This window comes from Eubalaena glacialis, chromosome 12 (genome assembly GCF_028564815.1).
Source record: "Eubalaena glacialis isolate mEubGla1 chromosome 12, mEubGla1.1.hap2.+ XY, whole genome shotgun sequence".
NCBI lineage: Eukaryota > Metazoa > Chordata > Mammalia > Artiodactyla > Balaenidae > Eubalaena > Eubalaena glacialis.
Genome location: NC_083727.1, coordinates 88,849,163 through 88,871,347, shown reverse-complemented (window position 1 = coordinate 88,871,347; position 22,185 = coordinate 88,849,163). Strand labels below are relative to the sequence as shown.

Sequence of the window (22,185 nt, the reverse complement as noted above, 5' to 3'; positions counted from 1 at the left end):
CCACTCTTCTGGAGGGGCAGTGTTGACAGTGGGTGAAGTTTTGCATGTATGTAGTTAGGGGCTATGTGGGAACTCTACTTTCTGCTTAATTTTGCTGTGAACTTTAAACTAATCTACAAAATAAATTCTATTTTAAAAAATGTCATCAACACAGCACCCTTTTATCTTTTCAGTGTGTAATTGGGCAGGGCCTAACAAGCTTGCTTTGGCCTGAGTTTGAGGCAACAAGCTTTCTGTAATACCTGATTAGGAGCCATAGAAAACTGAGCACTAAGCATTGGCTGAAATCTGTGAGAGGATATGAGAAAACATGGGCAAAGAACACACACAAGCAATTCAAAGGGTAAAGAAATAAGCAAGCAGTCAACAAATAATTAGGAAAACTGAAATAAAATGAGATGTTTTATCTTTCCAAGGCAAATCTAATCCACTGCTCATGGGAGGATAAAGAGCTATGTTGAGAAAAGTATCATAAAGTTCATGTATAGGTATAAGCCTTAGAGAAATCTTAAATACAGGTACAAGGAGATATGTACAAGGTTACACATTTGTGATATGTTTACAGTGATGAAAATTTAGAGACACTCTAAGTAAACAAAAATGTAATATAACAATAAAAGAAAACTATACAATTATTTAGTATGAATTAACTACCTAAGAATATATATTACTTAAGTATTTATTGAAAATATGATTGAATGGAAGAAAAAATTATCAGAATAATACATGCAACATATTGTTTAGTAAAAAAAATTGTAAGAAGCTGCCAAGCTGTCTTCCAAAGTGGCTATTCCAGTTTTCATTTCTACCAACAGTGAATGAGACCTTCTGTTTCTTCACATTCTCACAAGCATTTGGTGTTGTCAGTGATCTGGATTTTGGCCACTCTAATAGATGTGTAAGGGCATCTCACTGTTGTTTTGATTTGCAGTTCCCTGATGACATATGTGGAGCATCTTTTCATTGCTTATTTGACATCAGTATGTCTTCTTTGTTGAGGCTGGTTAAGGTCATTGGCCTACTTTTTTTTTTTTTTTTTGGCTGTGTTGGGTCTTCGTTTCTGTGCGAGGGCTTTCTCCAGTTGCGGCAAGCGGGGGTCACTCTTCATCACGGTGCACGGGCCTCTCACTATTGTGGCCTCTCTTGTTGCGGAGCACAGGCTCCAGACGCGCAGGCTCAGTAGTTGTGACTCACGGGACTAGTTGCTCCGTGGCATGTGGGATCCTCCCAGACCAGGGCTCGAACCCGTGTCCCCTGCATTAGCAGGCAGATTCTCAACCACTGCACCACCAGGGAAGCCTGGACTATTTTTAAACTGGGTTTTTTGTCTTCGTATTGTTGAGTTTTAAGAGTTCTTTGTATATTTTGGATGGCAGTCCTTTACTAGACATGTCTTTTGCAAATACTTTCTTCCAGTTTGTGGCTTGTCAGGTCATCCTCTTGACATTGTCTTTCACAGAGCAGATTTTATAAAACTTTAATGAAGACCAGCTTATCAGTTCTTTCTCTCATAGATCATGCCCTTTGTGTCATATCTAAAAAGATAATGAAACCCAAGATCATCTAGATTTTCTCTTTTGTTACCTTTAATGTGTTTTATAGTTTTTCATTTTGCAATAAGTATGTGATCCATTTTAAGTTAATTTTTATGAAGAGTATAAGGTCTCTGTCTAGATTGTTTTTTGTTTGTTTGTTTTTTGTATGTGGACGTCCAGTTTTTCCAGCACCATTTATTGAAGAGACCATCTTTTCTCCATTGTATTGCCTTTCTCCCCTTTGTCAAAGATCAGTTGACAGTATCTATTGGGCTCTACTTCTAAGCTCTCTACTCTGTTCCATTGGTCTATTTATCTATTATTTAATAATACCATGCTGTCTTGATTACCACAGCTTTATAGTAAGTCTTCAAGTTGGATAGTGTCAGTCCTCCAACTTTGTTTTTTTCTACAATATTGTGTGGGCTATTATGGGTCTTTTGCATTTCCATACAAATTTTGGGTTCAGTTTGTCAAAATCCACAAAATAACTTGTTGCAATTTTGATTGGGGTTTCATTAAAACTAGAGATAAATTTGGCTAGAAGTGACAATGAATTTGGTAAAGTAGCAGGATACAAAATTAATGCACAGAAATCTCTTGCATTCCTATTCACTAATGTTGAAAAATCTGAAAGTGAAATTAAGAAAACACTCCCATTTAACATTGCAACAAAAAGAATAAAATATCTAGGAATAAACATACCTAAGGAGGCAAAAGAACTGTATGCAGAAAATTATAAGACACTGATGAAAGAAATTAAAGATGATACAAACAGATGGAGAGATATACCATGTTCTTGGATTGGAAGAATCAACACTGTGAAAATGACTCTACTACCCAAAGCAATCTACAGATTCACTACAATCCCTATCAAACTACCACTGGCATTTTTCACAGAAGTAGAACAAAAAATTTCACAATTTGTATGGAAACACAAAAGAGCCCAAATACCAAAAGCAATCTTGAGAAAGAAAAACGGAGCTGGAGGAAGCAGGCTCCCTGACTTCAGACTATACTACAAAGCTACAGTAATCAAGACAGTTTGGTACTGGCACAAAAACAGAAATATAGATCAATGGAACAGGATAGAAAGCCCAGAGATAAACCCACGCACAAGTGGTCACCTTATCTTTGATTAAGGAGGCAAGCATATACAGTGGAGAAAAGACAGCCTCTTCAATAAATGGTGCTGGGAAAACTGGACAGTTACATGTAAAAGATGAAATTAGAACACTCCCTAACACCATACACAAAAATAAACTCGAAATGGATTAAAGACCTAAATGTAAGGCCAGACACCATCAAACTTTTAGAGGGAAACATAGGCAGAACACTCTATGACATAAATCACAGCAAGATCCTTTTTGACCCACCTCCTAGAGAAATGGAAATAAAAACAAAAATGAACAAATGGGACCTAATGAAACTTAAAAGCTTTTGCACAGCAAAGGAAACAATAAACAAGATGAAAAGACAACCCTCAGAATGGGAGAAAATATTTGCAAATGAAGCAATGGACAAAGGATTAATCACAAAAATTTACAAGCAGCCCATGCAGCTCAATATCAAAAAAACAAACAATCCAATCCCAAAATGGGCAGAAGACCTAAATAGACATTTCTCCAAAGAAGATATATAGATTGCCAACAAACACATGAAAGAATGCTGAACATCACTAATCATTAGAGAAATGCATATCAAAACTACAATGTGGTATCACCTCACACCAATCAGAATGGCCATCATCAAAATATCTACAAACAATAAATGCTGGAGAGGGTGTGGAGAAAAGGGAACTCTGTTGCACTGTTGGTGGGAATGTAAATTGATACAGCCACTATGGAGAACAGTATAGAGGTTCCTTAAAAAACTAAAAATAGAACTACCATACGACCCAGCAATCCCACTACTGGGCATATACCCTGAGAAAACCATAATTCATAAGGAGTCATGTACCGCGATGTTCATTGCAGCTCTATTTACAATAGCCAGGACATGGAAGCAACCTAAGTGTCCATTGACAGATGAATGGATAAAGAAGATGTGGCACATATATACAATGGAATATTACTCAGCCATAAAAAGGAATGAACCTGAGCTATTTGTAGTGAGGTGGATGGACCTAGAGACTGTCATACAGAGTGAAGTAAGTTAGAAAGAGAAAAACAAATACCATATGCTAACACATATATATGGAATCTAAAAAAAAAAGAAAAGAAAAGAAAAAAAAAATGGTCAGAAGAACCTGGGGGCAAGACGGGAATAAAGATGCAGACTTACTAGAGAATGGACTTGAGGATATGGGGAGGGGGAACGGTAAGATGGGACGAAGTGAGAGAGTGGCATGGACATATATACACTACCAAACATAAAATAGATAGCTAGTGGGAAGCAGCTGCATAGCACAGGGAGACCAGCTCGGTGCTTTGTGATCACCTAGAGGGGTGGGATAGGGAGGGTGGGAGGGAGGGAGATGCAAGAGGGAAGAGATATGGGAACATATGCATATGTATAACTGATTCACTTTGTTATAAAGCAGAAACTAACACATGATTGTAAAGCAATTATACTCCAATAAAGACGTTAAAAAAAATTGAAATAATCTAGCAACTCATTTAAAACCAATTGTTGTATCTGTATATTTAGTACAAATTGAATTAAACTATAAACACTATAACAAGAAAAATATTAAAAATGATAATTATTGCAAAACACTTCATGATTACATCTATATTTTTTAATCTCTTCCATCCTCTTGGTTATTGGATCTGAGGTCTGAAACAGTTAATACTTGATGACATCATTTAAAGATGAATTACTTGAGCTATGACAGCATGTAGATGACAGCCCCAATTCATATACAAAGTCATTGTGAAACTAGATACTGGAATTGACATCTTCTGACACTTGATAAAATATGTTTGATATTCAGTAGAGATAATGTCCTTTTAACTATACTCATCAGTTCGCTTAGGTCAGTAACAATAATGTCAACCTGCTAAAAATGTATCGCTAAATAGAGAATTCACCAGAACAATTAGAGTAATAGTGTCAGCTCCATTCAAAGAACACAGAAGAAGAAATTTTTTCAAGTGCTGGCTGCTGTTATTATAGCCAAATCATTATCACTATTCTTTTATAGTGTGTGATGTTCATGATTTTAACAGTCCTTTACTGTTATAAAGTTGAAAATCATTGGTTAAGGTGCATTTAAATACAGACCAAAATTTGTACATTTTTCTATAAATTTTTACCTAGAAACCAGTTATTAATCTGAGTGATTTCTAATCAACTGAATATTTTGTCATAGCACCATTGTTTCAGATTAAATCTGTGGCCTTATGTACTAAAATTATAATAATGACATAAAAAGACTATTTTAAAGATAATTACTCTGTGGAGAAAATAGTTAGAAAACAGAAGACTCAAATCAATAGAATTAGAAATGAAAAAGGAGAAGTAACAACTGACACTGCAGAAATACAAAGGATCATGAGAGATTACTAAAAACAACTATATGCCAATAAAATGGACAACCTAGAAGAAATGGACACATTATTAGAAAAGTGCAACCTTCCAAGACTGAACCAGGAAGAAATAGAAAATATGAACAGACCAATCACAAGTACTGACAGTGAGACTGTGATTAAAAATCTTCCAACAAACGAAAGCCTAAGACTAGATTGCTTCACAGAAGAATTCTATCAAACATTTAGAGAAGAGCTAACATCCATCCTTCTCAAACTCTTCCAAAAAATTGAAGAGGGAAGAACAATCCCAAACTTATTCTAGAAGGCCACCATCACCCTGATACCAAAACCAGGCAAAGATACTATAAAAAAAAGAAAACTGTGGAGCAATATCCATACTTTCCTTCTTTTCATTTTGTTTGAGGTACACAGAATGTACAAAACCTTAAAGTACAGCATCTTAAAGATGCAGATAAATTGAAACATAAAAAGTAAACTATGCATATCATAGAGTATTCAATATCCTCTTAGATTAATATTAAATTTGATATTTTTTCTATGTACAAGTGTTCAAAATACTGTATTTACTTTTTATTACATATGCTTGTGTACTTAAATATGACTGTATCTGTTAAAAAATGAAAACTTATAGAAGAAAAGATAGTAAGATTTATATCATATTTTATAAATGGTTAACTTTTTTTAAATATTAAAGTGTTTAACTTCATAAAATTTTAATACAGGAATCTTTATTCATGTTGCAAATAGAAAATATTAATAATTATTTGATTAACAAATGCCATTACTTACAAGAAGAGTTGTTCAGGAATGCTGATTTAGTGTTACAAGAAAAAGGAATAGATTGCATTAAAATGTATTATAAATTCTCACAAAATTTCAATTGTTATAACAGACTAAGAAGTTCTTATACTAAAGTTTCACCAGCAACATTTTATTGTTTCATTTTTGTATTTGACTGTAGGTTTCATATAAAATAATCTATTGAGAAATATATAGGTCAAATCTTAATACTACAAAAATATTTTAAAATCAAAACTCTCATTAAAAACTCTATACTTCTGTGAAAAATGCCACTGGTAGTTTGATAGGGATTGCATTGAATCTGTAGATAACTTCGTGTAGCATAGTCATTTTGTCAATGTTGATTCTTCCAATCCAAGAACATGGTTTATCTCTCCATCTGTTTGTATCATCTTTAATTTCTTTCATCAGTGTCTTATAGTCTTCTGCATACAGGTCTTTTGTCTCCTTAGGTATGTTTATTCCTAGGTATTTTATTCTTTTTGTTGCAATGGTAAATGGGAGTGTTTCCTTAATTTCTTTTTCAGATTTTTCATAATTAGTGTATAGGAATGCTAGAGATATCTGTGCATTAATTTTGTATCCTGCTACTTTACCAAATTCATTGATTAGCTCTAGTAGTTTTCTGGTAACATCTTTAGGATTCTCTGTGTATAGTATCATGCCATCTGCAAACAGTGACAGCTTTACTTCTTCTTTTCCGATTTGGATTCCTTCTATTTTTTTTTTTTTTCTTCTCTGATTGTTGTGGCTAAAACTTCCAAAACTATGTGGAATAATAGTGGTGAGAGTGGGCAACCTTGTCTTCTCCCTGTTCTTAGTGGAAATGGTTTCAGTATTTCACCATTGAGAACGATGTTGGCTGTGGGTTTGTCATATATGGCCTTTATTATGTTGAGGTAAGTTCCCTCTATGTCTACTTTCTGAAGGGTTTTTATCATAAATGAGTGTTGAATTTTGTCAAAAGCTTTCTCTGCATCTATTGAGAAGATCATATGGTTTTTCTCCTTCAATTTGTTACTATGGGGTATCACATTGATTGATCTGCATATATTGAAGAATCCTTGCATTCCTGAGATAAACCCCACTTGATCATGCTGTATGATCCTTTCAATGTGCTGTTGGATTTGTTTGCTAGTATTTTTTTGAGAATTGTACATCTATGTTCTTCAGTGATATTGGCCTGTAGTTTTCTTTCCTTGTGACATCTTTGTCTGGTTTTGGTATCAGGGTGATGGTGTCCTAGTAGAATGAGTTTGGGAGTTTTTCCTTTCTGCTATATTTTGGAAGATTTTGAGAAGGATAGGTGTTAGCTCTTCTCTAAATGTTTAATAGAATTCACCTGTGAAGCCATCTGGTCCTGGGCTTTTGTTCATTGGAAGATTTTAAATAACAGTTTCAATTTCAGTGCTTGGGATTTGTCTGTTTATATTTTCTATTTCTTCCTGGTTCAGTCTCAGAAGATTGTGCTTTTCTAAGAATGTGTCCATTTCTTCCAGGTTGTCCATTTTATTGGCGTATAGTTGCTTGTAGTAATCTCTCATGATCCTTTGTATTTCTGCAGTGTCAGTTTTTACTTCTCCTTTTTCATTTCTAATTCTATTGATTTGAGTCTTCTCCCTTTTTTTCATGATAAGTCTGGCTAAAATTTCACAATGTGTATGGAAAAACAAAAGACCCTAAATAGCCAAGGAAATATTGAGAAAGAAAAACGGAGCTGGATGAATCAGGCTCCCAGACTTACGACTCTACTACAAAGCTACAGTAATCAAGACAGTATGGTACTGGCACAAAACAGAAAAATAGATCAATGGAACAGGATAGAACACCCAGAGATAAACCCATGCACATATGGTCACCTTATTTTTGATAAAGGAGGCAAAAATATACAATGAAGAAAAGACAGCCTTTTCAATAAATGGTGCTGGGAAAACAGGATAGCTAAATGTAAAAGAATGAAATTAGAACACTCCCTAATACCATACACAAAAATAAACTCGAACTGGATTAAAGACCTAACTGTAAGGGCAGACACTATCAAACTCTTAGAGGAAAACATAGGCAGAACACTCTATGACATAAATCACAGCAAGATCCTTTTTGACCCACCTCTTAGAGAAATGGAAATAAAAACAAAAATAAACAAATGGGACCTAATGTAACTTAAAAGCTTTTGCACAGCAAAGGAAACCATAAACAAGATGAAAAGACAACCCTCAGAATGGGAGAAAATATTTGCAAATGAAGCAATGGACAAAGGATTAATCACAAAAATTTACAAGCAGCCCATGCAGCTCAATATCAAAAAAACAAACAACCCAATCCCAAAATGGACAGAAGACCTAAATAGACATTTCTCCAAAGAAGATATATAGATTGCCAACAAACACATGAAAGAATGTTGAACATCACTAATCATTAGAGAAATGCTTATCAAAACTACAATGTAGTATCACCTCACACCAATCAGAATGGCCATCATCAAAATATCTACAAACAATAAATGCTGGAGAGGGTGTGGAGGAAAGGGAACTCTGTTGCACTGTTGGTGGGAATGTAAATTGATACAGCCACTATGGAGAACAGTATAGAGGTTCCTTAAAAAACTAAAAATAGAACTACCATACGACCCAGCAATCCCACTATGGGGCATATACCCTGAGAAAACCATAATTCATAAGGAGTCATGTACTGCGATGTTCATTGCAGCTCTATTTACAATAGCCAGGACATGGAAGCAACCTAAGTGTCCATTGACAGATGAATGGATAAAGAAGATGTGGCACATATATACAATGGAATATTACTCAGCCATAAAAATAAACGAAATTGAGTTATTTGTAGTGAGGTGGATGGACCTAGAGTCTGTCATACAGAGTGAAGCAAGTCAGAAAGAGAAAAACAAATACTATATGCTAACACATATATATGGAATCAAAAAAAAATGTTTCTGAAAAACCTAGGGGCAGGACAGGAATAAAGACACAGACATAGAGAATTGACTTGAAGACACGGGGAGTGGGAAGGGTAAGCTGGGACGAAATGAGAGCATGGCATGGACATACATACACTGCCAAATGTGAAATAGATAGCTAGTTGGAAGCAGGTGCATAGCACAGGGAGAGCAGCTCGCTGCTTTGTGAACACCTGGAGGGGTGGGGTAGAGATGGTGGGAGGGATTTGCAAGAGGGAGGAGATATGGGGATATATGTATAAGCATAGCTGATTCACTTTGTTATACAGCAGAAACTAACACACCATTGTAAAGCAATTATACTCCAATAAAGATGTTAAAAAAAAAATCCCCTATACTTTGTCTTGGATCTTTTAATATGATTTAATCAATACAGTCACTATATTTTAAAATAAGTCAGCTTTCTAGAAGCATAAAAACAATTTCTCTACTTATTAATTCTTTCCTCATCTGAAGTAAGATAAAAAAACAAGATAAAGAATAATGTAAAGCAGAGGTTCATCTTAGCACTGTATGCCCCTGTGATTATCTTGCACCTTTCCGTTTTCATCATGGAAAAATCGCCTCATGTAAATTACAATTACTCTTCTTAATCTCAACTTTATTTTAATGTATTGAATTTTTTTCAGAAGTCACCTGTTAAAATTCATTTTGGTAATTGGAAAAGTATGTTGAAAATATAAGTAAAACATTTTATATCACTATCAAATTAAAAGAAATTTAAACAAAAATGTTCAAAACCTTGACAACCTATTTAATTCCACTGAAACTTTTGAAATAATAGTCTTATCTTTTAATTGGAACATCTAGGGTCATTTGTAGAGACGTGGATGGATCTAGAAACTGTCATACAGAGTGAAGTAAGTCAGAAAGAGAAAAACAAATATCGTATATTAACGCATATATGTGGAACCTAGAAAAATGATACAGATGAACCTGTTTGCAGGGCAGAAATAGAGACACAGATTTAGAGAACAAACGTATGGACACCAAGGGGGGAAAGTGGCTGGTTGGGGGGTGGTGGTGTGAGGAATTGGGAGATTGGGATTGACATATATACACTAATATGTATAAAATGGATAATTAATAAGAATCTGCTGTATAAAAAAGTAAAATAAAATTCAAAAAAAAGTGAAAAAATAATTTATTACATATTTCATGGTCTTAGTTGTTTCTTTGAAATAGGATATGTTTACTATATGCATTCTTTTAAAAGTGGTTAAAGTTTCATCAAAAGGAAGAAATGTTTTAGAGACTTTTAGTATACAGTACAATAACTACTATAAAATTAAATGGGTCACTTAAGATGTTAATAAAAATGTTCAATTTTATTTTTTTCCCCTCAGCCTAGGTAGATGTGGTCTGCATAAAGAAGGGATGGGAACCTCCCCAGGTAATAATAGAAGGAATTGCTGAAGGGATAGGATCCTTTAGCCAGAGGCCAGTAGGAGGAAATATCTGGCGAGGATCCTTTGACACAACCATGCACTTTCATTTTCTAAGTGTCTGAAGGGCCAGATTAAGTGCAGAGAGAACAAATTGGGAGTGTGCAACACTGTGCTTGCCTCTCCTAGTGAGAGGTGTAGGGGTGAGTGGGGAGGGAAGAGAAAGAGAAAGGGAGGTGGGTGGAAGAGTGGGAAGGAGGGAAAGAGCGTACATATATATACATTAATTTTCCTGGGAAAGACTATACACGGAGATTCAAGGTAGAAGCTCTATTCTGGAATAAAGATTTGATCTTCATGGAAATTTGCCCAAATGTGATGCGACAAATGAATATAAGTTTTAGTAAAAACTATAGAAGGATCCACAAAGCTAAACTTTAGATGGTAATTATAATTGAAAAATGAGCAAAGGAGAATTCTGGGTAGGTAAGAAAATCTAATCTTGTCATACATTCTCAAAACTACCACACAGAAAAACAAACAAACAAACAAACAAAAACTATTATGGGTTTTGTTGTGTATGTTCATTTGTTTTGTTTTTTAGTCATCTGGAATTTGTCTTTCTCTGTCTGACTTATTTTACTTAGCATAATACCTTATAGGTCCATCCATGTTTTTGCAAATGGTAACATTTCATTCTTTTATGGCTTAATAATATTCCACTGTGTGTATATACTGCATCTTCTTTATCCATTCATCTGTTGATGGACATTTAGGTTGCTTCCATATCTTGGTTACTGTAAATAATGCTCTTTTGAACACTAGGGTGCAGATATCTTTTCAAATTAGTGTTTTCATTTTCTTCAGGCAAATACCTAGAAAGGGAATTGCTGGATTGTATGGAAGTTCTATTTTTTATTTTTTGAGAAACCTCCATACTGTTTTCCATAGTATTTGCAACAATTTATCTTCCTACCAACAGTGTACAAGGGTTCACTTTTCTCCACATCCTTGCCAACACTTGTTATTTCTTGTCTTTTTTTTTTAAAGCCATTCTGAAAGGTGTGAAGTGATATCTCACAGACAGAAAGAACAAATTGGTGGTTGTCAGATGGGTGGGAGGTGGGAGGATGAGTAAAACAGATAAAGGGGTTTAAGAGGTACAAACTTCCATTTGTAAAATAAATAAGTCACAAGGATGTAACGTACAGCACAGGGAATATAACCAATAATATTGTAATAACTTTGTATGGTGACAGATGGTAATTAGACTTATCATGGTGATCATTTTATTATATATTAAATATTGAATCACTATTTCGTATCCCTGAAACTAATATACAATTGTAAATCAATTAGACTTCAATTAAAAAAAAAAATTCCACATCTTCACCATAGGAAGACAAAGAACATGAAAATTTTCACATTAACTGATGGAGGAAGTAAATAATAGTATGTTTAAAATAATGAAAACAACATTTCTCATTGTTAGAAAAAATAATTGTAGACATAGAAATTGGCTAAACTAAAATGAATCCTATTATGTCAAATTAGAAATGGGGTGTTAGTATGCATTCATGCATTAATATGTATGCTTATAATATACATATATACACACATACACAAAGATATAGAAATGGACATATATGTATACATATACAGACACACATATATGTGTGTGTGTGTATATATATATATATATATATACACACACACACACACATACACATACACATACACATACACAAAGTTATCTTGGCTTCTAAAGATCACTCTTCACTTAAAGGAGCCAGGACTCCTAGGAGAAATGGCTGATTTCACATCTAGGACTGGAAAAATGTAAGATAAACCTGGAACATCTTGCTAGAAAGTAAGCAAGTGCTCAAAGAATGATGGAGATGGGTCAAAAGGATACAAGAGACAGCTTGAAGAGGTTCCCACTATCCGAATCTCACACAAACTGAGTATCAAAATCAATAATAATAGTTACATATTTGACACAGTGAAGAAAATAAAAATCATGAATTCATATAGCTACAAATCAATAACTGAATAAATGAACAAATGAATAAATGAATGAAAGAAAATGAAAAGCTCTTCCTAACAGTCAAGTCATCTGGTAAATGTAGAATAAATGATGAGTTAGAAAAGTACCATTTGGCAAATTATATAGAGATGATTCAGTTAGGACCATCAATGGAGAACATCTCCTATTTTAAGTTGGTTGAAATCTCCAGATTCTAGGGTACTGATTTGATCATGAAACCACTCAGGAACCTTTCTATAATCACAGAAAATGAAATTTGGGTGGCAAAATACAAGGGATATGGATATTTCTTCATTTTCAAAATTAGAGAAATAAAGGAGAGACAGAAAGAGAGGAAGCTCTATAAATTTAATGAATAAATTGCTATTTAGATTAGATTGAGAAAGTCAGTGATCATTATTATAAATCTATCATTGAGAAGAAAGATGTCCTAAGATAACTTCTAACATTCAACATTTCAGACTACCAAGTAGATTTTGCAACTTTTGGCAATATGATAGAACTGTCCTAAATACATGCAACAAATGTATAAATTGAAATTAAAGTCATTATGTTATGTATTTTGTAGTAATACATTTTCAAGTTTATCAGTATGAAAAAAATTGTGTCCTGGACATACCTTTTACTGCCACATCTGAGAACACTGTGCCCATCTCCAGCCTACTCTATGATCCCTTAGAATCATCATGGGTTCACTGAGAACACACAACAGCAATCAAGGACAATATCATTAGCAAGTATATTTTGATTTTAGCAAGCATTTACAAGATTCTTTATGGATAGGAAGATATTAATGAGATAGTGAAGATGGAGGAAAATTTCCCCATTTGAACATAACTTCAGGGAGTCATAGTAACTGGATTAACGTTACCTTAAGAAAGTGGTTACAGTCATTTCCCTACCATGTTGAGAGCTCTTGAGAAGTACAGTACTCTTTTATACCAGCATGACATTATACATGCAATTTTAGTGTCTTCTGTCCAACAGATTCAAAGATTCCACTCTTTCTTTATGATAAACTGGTAAAACCTTTTCTGTCAGTTTCTCTAGAAGTTAGCTCTGTTTTTATAGGATTCTACACCTGTCTCTATTGGCATATCTTTACTGTCCTGGTTTACATGTCCATGTCCCTAAATTGTCTATGAGACTTTCAAAAGCAAAACCAAGCTTATTTACACTTGGATCTGGGTATATGACTAATGTTTGGCATTCAGTAAATTAATGTGTGGTGAATGGGGAGCTTGGATATATTAGATTTCTGGTGGTTATGATTTTTGTTGAAATTATGATTATGTCAAAACAATTAAGAAGAAGTTCCCTCAGAAAATCAGAATAAAAATCTGTCTCAAAAGCACTGAGGGACTTCCCTGGTGGTCCAATGGTTAAGACTCTGTGCTTCCACTGCAGGGGGCATGGGTTCAATCCCTGGTCAGAGAACTAAGATCCTGCATGTCATGGTGCGGCCAAAAGAAAGAAAAAAATCATTGAAAGGATATTTGATAAAGCTTTTTTCTAGCCTTCTACAAGAGGGGGGAGAATTGCAACTATATAGAGCTTGCTTTGCTAAGTGCACTTTTCTCTCAATTTAATTTTATCTATAGAAATTCATTCCATGTTTTCATTAATATTTTTATGAATATAGAAGTTAAGTTAGGAAAGACTAAATTATCTTGTTTCTTCCTCTTTACATTATTTATTGGTTTTATCATCAATTATTTCGTTGTTGCTTTTACTGCTGCTATTCCACCAACACATAACTAAAACTAGTCACAATTCATCTAAGGAAGATTGGTCTTCTCCCTTCTGGCAAACAGATACAGACTGACTAGATGTTTAAACATAAACTTGTTGGGCACAATATCCAAGAAGAGACTGAGAATAAATTCAAGGTGATCTTGCCACATGTACTTATATTTGTAGCTGCCACAGCTTAGACTACAGAGGAAAGAAGTTTAGAGTGAATTGAGACAGGATCTGAATCAATAGAAAGAAATGCACATAAGAACAAAGCAACACTTCCAAATAAGAGTTGAGGACAAATCTGAACTCAGCAACTCAGAGTCATCAGAGGCTGATGCATAAGATAAAGAGGGGACAGCTGGACATTGAAAGGGTGTTTAGATGAAGTTTCTGGAAGTCATTCTCAATGACAAGGCTTTTCAGAGTCCCTCTGTCCATTAAGTTCATGACACTTTGAACCCGACATCTAATCATTGAATAACATTCAATTTCTGCAACATCTGCTACTATAATTAATCACTAATGAAATTGTTTTTGTTAAAAGAATTTTAAAAAATTAATCAGAAGGACTTTAGTATCAGGAAAAAAATGTTATTCAATCCATGGAGAGAATAATTTTCAATTTTCAACATAGACTATAGTTAAAGGTGATATTTATACTAGAACGAAACAAATACAGGTACAGAATTAAGCTCAATAGTATCTATGAAATTCCAGTAATTTTTTAACCAAATACATTCATTTTAAAAAACACTCCCACATAAAGAACTTTTAAGGAGAAATATATCTAGAAGATTGTTGGAGGAGGTCATCAAGTGGACTTGACCTTCGGTTGACTCATGAGCTGGACCAGGGCAATGGGAGGCTCCTAACTCCATCCCCATTCTTGATATGTGCATCCTCCCACCGTTCCCATACTAGGAGCCACATCAAGGATACAGCCTTGAGATGATAATGTGTTATTGAGACCTGGACGGTACACGACTGATCCTCCTTAAGGTGTCTATATAAACTCCTAAGATTCTGGTGGGCAGGTTCAGAGATCTACTCATCTTGTGACCTCCCAAGACAAGCCTCTGATTTAAGTTCCTTTACTTATTAAACCTGCCATCTACTGATCTGTGGTGGTCTGCCTCTTTCTTTGGTTTATTCTTGCTCTCTATATACGGGGCCAGTTTTGAATTTGACTTGGGGAACTCCCGAGGTTTTGAACCAACAAAGGTGAATTGTATTTTCTTCAAAGAAAAAAATAAAATGGAAATATTTCAATTTCTGTAAACTTAGTTAAAAGTCTGAAATTTAATATATATATATGAATTATGTATATAATGAAATGCTTTTTGGTGTTACATTATTTCTTTTTTTTTTCTCTAGACTTCTATGTAATTGTGAACCTGAGTATCATGGATCTTTTTATGAACTGGATATAAATGAATGTGAAATCTCACCTTGTCCTGATGGAGAAAATTGTGTCAAAAGAACAGGTGGATACATCTGCCTCTGTGCTCCTGGTTATTCAGGTAAATTTCTACCTGCTCTGTCTGTATCAACATGTTGGTTGTAAATAACTGGCACCCTCATATCTACTCTGCAAATCCTGAACTAACCTGTTCCATGCAAGTGGGGCAGGAGGGTCAAGAGGCTCTTTGTCTCTTGTAAAAGAAACTAGTAAAAACAAAAATTATGCTTTTTAACATCAAGGTATTTTACATTTTTATGCTTTTTTGAATTGAAGTTTATCTAAAGTATGTTTATATGCTTGTAATGCAGAAAAGGCATTGTTGTATGAATAATCTAAGAGAAATAGTACTGTTATATCCATTACACAAATGTTACTTTAAAAAAATATAAAGAGTAAGTTTAGCTCTTTTAAACATACTTATATGCTAGAAATCAATCAGGGAGCCCTTGTGAATTTAAAGTTCCAGGAGAAAAATACAACTTGGAGTCAGTTGCCTCAATATCACTCATTCCACAACATAAATTCTATCCAAAAATAAATGCAAAAGTCATCAATGAACTTAGGAAAGAACATTAGCCCTCTAAACTTCTGCTGATAAATTGTTTTTATGAAATACAAAAAGCTATATTGTTTTGGCATACCAATATTAATTATGTGGGCCCAGCAAGAATGTATTCAAATCTCAAATCGTAATTTATTAATGTCTGAATTCTTCACCACTGGGATCTTTTGGGTTTCTTTCCTGAGAGAAGCTGGCTAAGTGAATCTAATATTAGATTCTATACTCTTAGGAGTAAAAGAAAAAAAAAAAAAACTAGACAAATAGAAATGATATTGAAAAGCAAAACTGATAAAGAACTAGAAGTATTTCCAGTGAATAAGTGGTCAAAAGCAATAGGAAGCTGACACCTGAACAAAAAATATGCAGGTGTCTTCCTGGGGAATAATGACAGCTTCAGAAAAGGTTACCTTGGTAACAATTGTTACAGACACAGAAGTCTTGGTTGAAATTAAAAAAAAAAAATTGAACTATAATCTACAGATGTTATTACATAAATAAGAAGCAATACATTTTGGCTATAAAAGTATCTTTTCTAAATTTCATATTGTCCCTCATCTTCCAAATGATTGAGATTTGTACTTGGGACCACACGTATCCAACTAACAATACCATTCCCCATGCTATTGTTTTGCAGCTGCTACCACGCTAACATTGTTAAAATAAGAAATGACACACTGAGCTGAATATGACTGAGAAACATGTTTTGTAAAATTACTTGATATAACACATTGTTCTGATACTTTAAATTCATCCTAAAATTTGAAGGATTAATGTGTTCTTTGTTTTTCTTTTCACAACCTATTTCACTGCAAGCTATGGTTTTTAGCATTGTTTCAAAATCTAAGATTGAGTTGCCAATTAGACACCCCAGTGTAGAAGCTGAGTGCACAGCTGGCTGTATGAGGTGGTCTCCAATTGAAATATACATGTGGGAGTTTTCAGCTATACAACTGTGATGCTGGGTAGGCTCACAAAGGAGTGAGTGTGGATAGAAGAGAGAAGAGGACCAAGGACTGAGCCCAGAGGCACTGCAATATTTAGGGTTCCAGGGGAGAAGGTAGAACTCGCAAAGGAAATTTAAAAGAGCAGTCAGTGATACAGGAGGAAAAACAAGAGCAGATAGAGTTTGGAAAGGCATGTAAATTATTTCAAGTAGAGGGAGTGATCAACGTTGTCAAATATTATTATGTCAAGTAAAATAAGGACTAAGTATTAACCATTGGCATTAGCAATACAAACGTCATTGGTGACACTGTCAAGGAAGCAGTTTTGCTGGAGTGGAGGGTGCAAAATTCTGTTTGAAGTGGATTTAAGAGAAAATGTGAGAAAAGTGCTGAGATGAATACACAGTTTATTAAAGGAATAATTTTATTTTTAAACAAGGAAACAAGAAATGGAGCAGTAGTTTGAGGAGAGAGTGAGATTGAAAATGAAAGGTTTAATTTTTACATTTTGTTTGTTTTTAATTTACATGCTTATTAAATGATGCTGACTCTTGTGTGGAGAATGAAGTAGAGAGTTTCAGTAACAGTAGCAGAGAGACATATCAGAAAGCTTTGGAAATTGTCCAGGTGACAGATTATAGTGAGTTAGATTAGCACTGCCCAGCAGAGGTGGTGAGAAATGCCCTCACCTCATATGTGTTCCATAAATATTCATAAATGATGAACATTTAATAAAATATAAATAGTAAAGTGTATCACTGAACTAAATATCATTTTATAAATCATTGATGAATCAAATTATGTCCCCTTTTTATTTTTAATGAAAAAACTTCAACTTCCTCTCATTGATTCATTGGGTTCTGAAACACTGTATTTTCAGTTATTTGGGGGTCTCAAGCTTTTTGGGGATGATGCTCACATAAACCCACATTCATATAGCACATATGTGTAACTGATTCCTGGGAAAGCCACTTAAGGAATAATGATTCCATGCGCTTCCTTTCAAGCTCTAAATTGGATTTTGTGTGGCTTGTTTCCCAAGGAAAATTTGAATTTTGAACTCAGCAAATTATGCTTACTTTTTGGTTAACTCTATTGTAGGCTTCTCATATTGGAAGAAATGAGTTTTCTTCTTAATTTCAAAAAGATTTGTTGGAAGTTTACAAATACCCAACTCACAGGCCATTGTGAAGGGGGTCTCACACCTGGTTTGGTGGTCCACTATATGACCCCTCAGTTGAAATCACTATGCAGTAACTGGTGTAGCCAAAGTGTCTCTGTAGATGTAATCAATTCTGAGTTGATTTAACCTTCATTTCAGGCCAGGTGTATCAGAGACTGGCAACTGCTAAACTGTTTCCTGGAAGGGTTGGAAGATTCAATTCTCATACTTCTTCTAGAAACCTATGATCATAAAAAATAATTCATTCATATTTACTCTCTCACTAATATACATGTATTTGAGAGAGATCATAACTTAACATGGTATAGAGCAGATATATTAATTGCCATAGGGAAAAATTATGTAGAAAAGCGATTATAAAGGGCTGGAATAAGGTTAGGAGTTGGGGAGGTGAATTTAAAGAAAACAATCAGAAAAGGCCTTGAAAAAAACTGGTTTGGATTGAGATTGAAATGCCATTTATATATTGGTAGATACATATATATGTGTATAGATAAAGAAATAGATTGAGACATATCAAAAATCAAAATTGTACTTAATAAACTATAAAGGTGAGAATATTTCCCTAATAACAGATATTTATATTTTATACATAATCGGACCATTAAGAGATGTGCTACAGCCAGTGGCAGCAGCATGGCATGACATTAGCTGGAGAGATGAGCAGGAAACTCAAAGCACTCTCAAGAATTCTTGTTCACTGATGCCACATTCAAACCTCATTTTTGCCTCTTCCTCCCACCAAATCCTTATCTCCTTTTTGCCCAACCTAATTCCATGGCTCAAAGTTATAACCACTGCCTTACTTGCATTATCCTGCCTCTGTCTCCTTCCATAACACTCACCTCAAAACACCTCTATCCTGAAGTTAATCCCAACTTCCCATATATTTTTCATTCACATGGGTGTCATAGAACAGGAGAAAAAAACACAAGTATGTGTACACACACACACACACACACACACACACACACACACATACACAGACTCTCACACTCTACATTGGTTCCTCTTACTTTGACTTCCTGACCACAGACCTCAAGGAAGCCGTTGGTGCCTCTGAATGCTGCTTCTCACTAATCAATCCAGTTTCCCAGCATCCTAGCTTATTATTTCTGGCTCTCTCTTCTCTTTTTAAATTCCCATCAATCTTCCCTCTACTTAAATTTCAGTTTAAATCTTTGTCTGTCATATTCCTGAGAAAGTAAAAGTGATCAGAAGAGAACTTCTTTATCTTCCCACTAACAACTAACACCCTACAGAGATCTGCAGTCATACACAGTGTTTTTCTCTGGTTTCCCTGTTCCTGTCTGTGGTTATCCCTTCTACTGGTAAATTGCTTCTGTCCTCTATCACCTATCATTAAAGGACATTCATCCTGACATTATTTTCTGCAACATAAATTCCTTCATCCATACTATGTCACTACTACCAGTATATACATATTGATATTAACCTCTTTCTCATCTCATTTTTGAATCTTTCTCTTTTTATATGTATATTAAACTACATTTCTTTTTTTTAAACAGAATTGTCAAATCTTTATCAATTTACATTCCCACCAACAATGCAAGAGGGTTCCCTTTTCTCCACACACTCGCCAGCATTTATTGTTTGTAGATTTTGTGATGATGGCCATTCTGACCAGTGTGAGGTGAGGTCTCATTGTAATTTTGATTTGCATTTCTTTAATGATTAGTAATGTTGAGCATTTTTCATGTGTTTGTCGGCCGGCTGTTTATCTCCTTTGGAGAAACGTCTATTTATGTCTTCCACCCATTTTTTGATTGGGTTGTTTGTTTTTTTGATATTGAACTGCATGAGTGGTTTGTATGTTTTGGAGGTTAATCCTTTGTCAGTTGCTTCGTTTGCAAATATTTTCTCCCATTCTGAGGGTTGTCTTTTTGTATTGTTTATGGTTTCCTTTGCTGTGCAAAATCTTTTAAGTTTAATTAGGTCCCATATTTTTATTTTTGTCTTTACTCTCATTACTCTAAGAGGTGGGTCAAAAAAGATCTTGCTGCGATTTATGTCAAAGAGTGTTCTGCCTATGTTTTTCTCTAAGAGTTTTATACAGTCTGGCCTTACATTTAGGTCTTTAATCCATTTTGAGTTTATTTTTGTGTTTGGTTTAGGGAGTGTTCTAATTTCATTTTTTTACATGTAGCTGTCCAGTTTTCCCAGCACCGCTTATTAAAGAGGCTGCCTTTGCTCCATTGTATATTGTGGCCTCCTTTGTCATAGATTAGGTGACCATAAGTCACCTAATCTCTGGGCTTATCTCTGGGCTTTCTATCCTGTTCCATTGATCTATATTTCTGTTTTTGTGCCAGTACCATACTGTCTTGATTACTGTAGCTTTGTAGTATAGTCTGAAGTCAGGGAGTCTGATTCCTCCAGCTCCGTTTTTTTTTTCTCAAGGTTGCTTTTGCTGTTCGAGGTCCTTTGTGTTTCCATACAAATTGTACATTTTTTTGTTCTAATTATGTGAAAAATGCCATTGGTAATTTGATAAGGCTTGCATTGAATCTGTAGTTTGCTTTGGGTACTATAGTCATTTTCACAATACTGATTCTTCCAATCCAAGAACATAGTGTGTCTCCCCATCTGTTTGTGTCATATTTAATTTCTTTTTTTTTTTTTAATTTTATTTATTTATTTTTTATACAGCAGGGTCTTATTAGTTATCTATTTTATACATATTAGTGTATATATATGAATCCCAATCTTCCAATTCATCCCACCAACACCCCCTCCACTTTCCCCCCTTGGTGTCCATACATTTTTTCTCTACATCTGTGTCTCTATTTCTGCCTTGCAACCGGTTCATCTCTACCATTTTTCTAGATTCCACATATATATGTTAATATACGATATTTGTTTTTCTCTTTCTGACTTACTTCACTCTGTATGACAGTCTCCAGGTCCATCCATGTGTCTGCAAATCACCCAATTCCATTCCATTTTATGGCTAATTAATATTCCATTGTATATATGTATCACATCTTCTTTTTCCATTCATCTGTTGATGGGCATTTAGGTTGCTTCTGTGACCTGGCTATTGTAAATAGTACTTCATTGAACATTGGGGTGCATGTGTCTTTTTGAATTATGGTTTTCTCTGGGTATATGCCCAGTAGTGGTATTGCTGGGTCATATGGTAATTCTATTTTTAGTTTTTCAGGAACCTCCATACTGTTCTCCATAGTGGCTGTATCAATTTACACTCCCACCAACAGTGTAGGAGGGTTCCCTTTTCTCCACACCCTCTCTGGCATTTGTTGTTTGCAGATTTTTTGATGATGCCCATTCTAACTGGTGTGAGGTGATACCTCATTGTAGTTTTGATTTACATTTCTCTAATAATTAGTGATGTTAAGCAGCCTTTCATGTGCCTCTGGGCCATCTGTATGTCTTCTTTGGTGAAATGACTATTTAGGTCTTCTGCCCATTTTTTGATTGAGTTGTTTATTTTCTTAAATATTGGGCTGCATGTGCTGTTTATATATTTTGGTAATTAATCCTTTGTCCATTGATTCTTTTGCAAATGTTTTCTCCCATTCTGAGGGTTGTCTTTTTATCTTGTTTATAGTTTCCTTTGCTATGCAAAAGCTTTTAAGTTTCATTAGGTCCCATCTGTTTATTTTTGTTTTTATTTCCATTACTCTAGAAAGTGGGTCAAAAATGATCTTTCTGTGGTTTATGTCAAAGATTGTTCTTCCTATGTTTTCCTCTAAGAGTTTTATAGTGTCCACTCTTACATTTAGGTCTTTAATCCATTTGAGTTTATTTTTGAGTATAGTGTTAGGGAGTGTTCTAATTTCTTTCTTTTACATGTAGCTGTCCAGTTTTCCCAGCACCACTTATTGAAGAGACTGTCTTCTCTCCACTGTATAGCCTTGCCTCCTTTGTCATAGATTAGTTGGCCATAAGTGTGTGGGTTTATCTCTGGCCTTTCTTTCCTATTCCTTTGATCTATATTTCTGTTTTTGTGCCAGTACCATATTGTCTTGATTAAACAATCTAACCTTACACCTAAAGGAACTAGACAAAGAAGA

General features: G+C 34.6%; 1 protein-coding gene across 1 annotated transcript in view; it reads left to right on the top strand.

Annotated features, from left to right (window-relative positions):
- The window catches only part of EYS (eyes shut homolog), a 1,734,738-nt gene that overhangs the window by 581,050 nt on the left and 1,131,503 nt on the right, over positions 1-22,185 (top strand). The window contains exon 17 of the mRNA XM_061207220.1: positions 15,351-15,496. Coding sequence (XP_061063203.1) covers positions 15,351-15,496 — 146 coding nt within the window. The remainder of the gene's footprint in view (positions 1-15,350; positions 15,497-22,185) is intronic.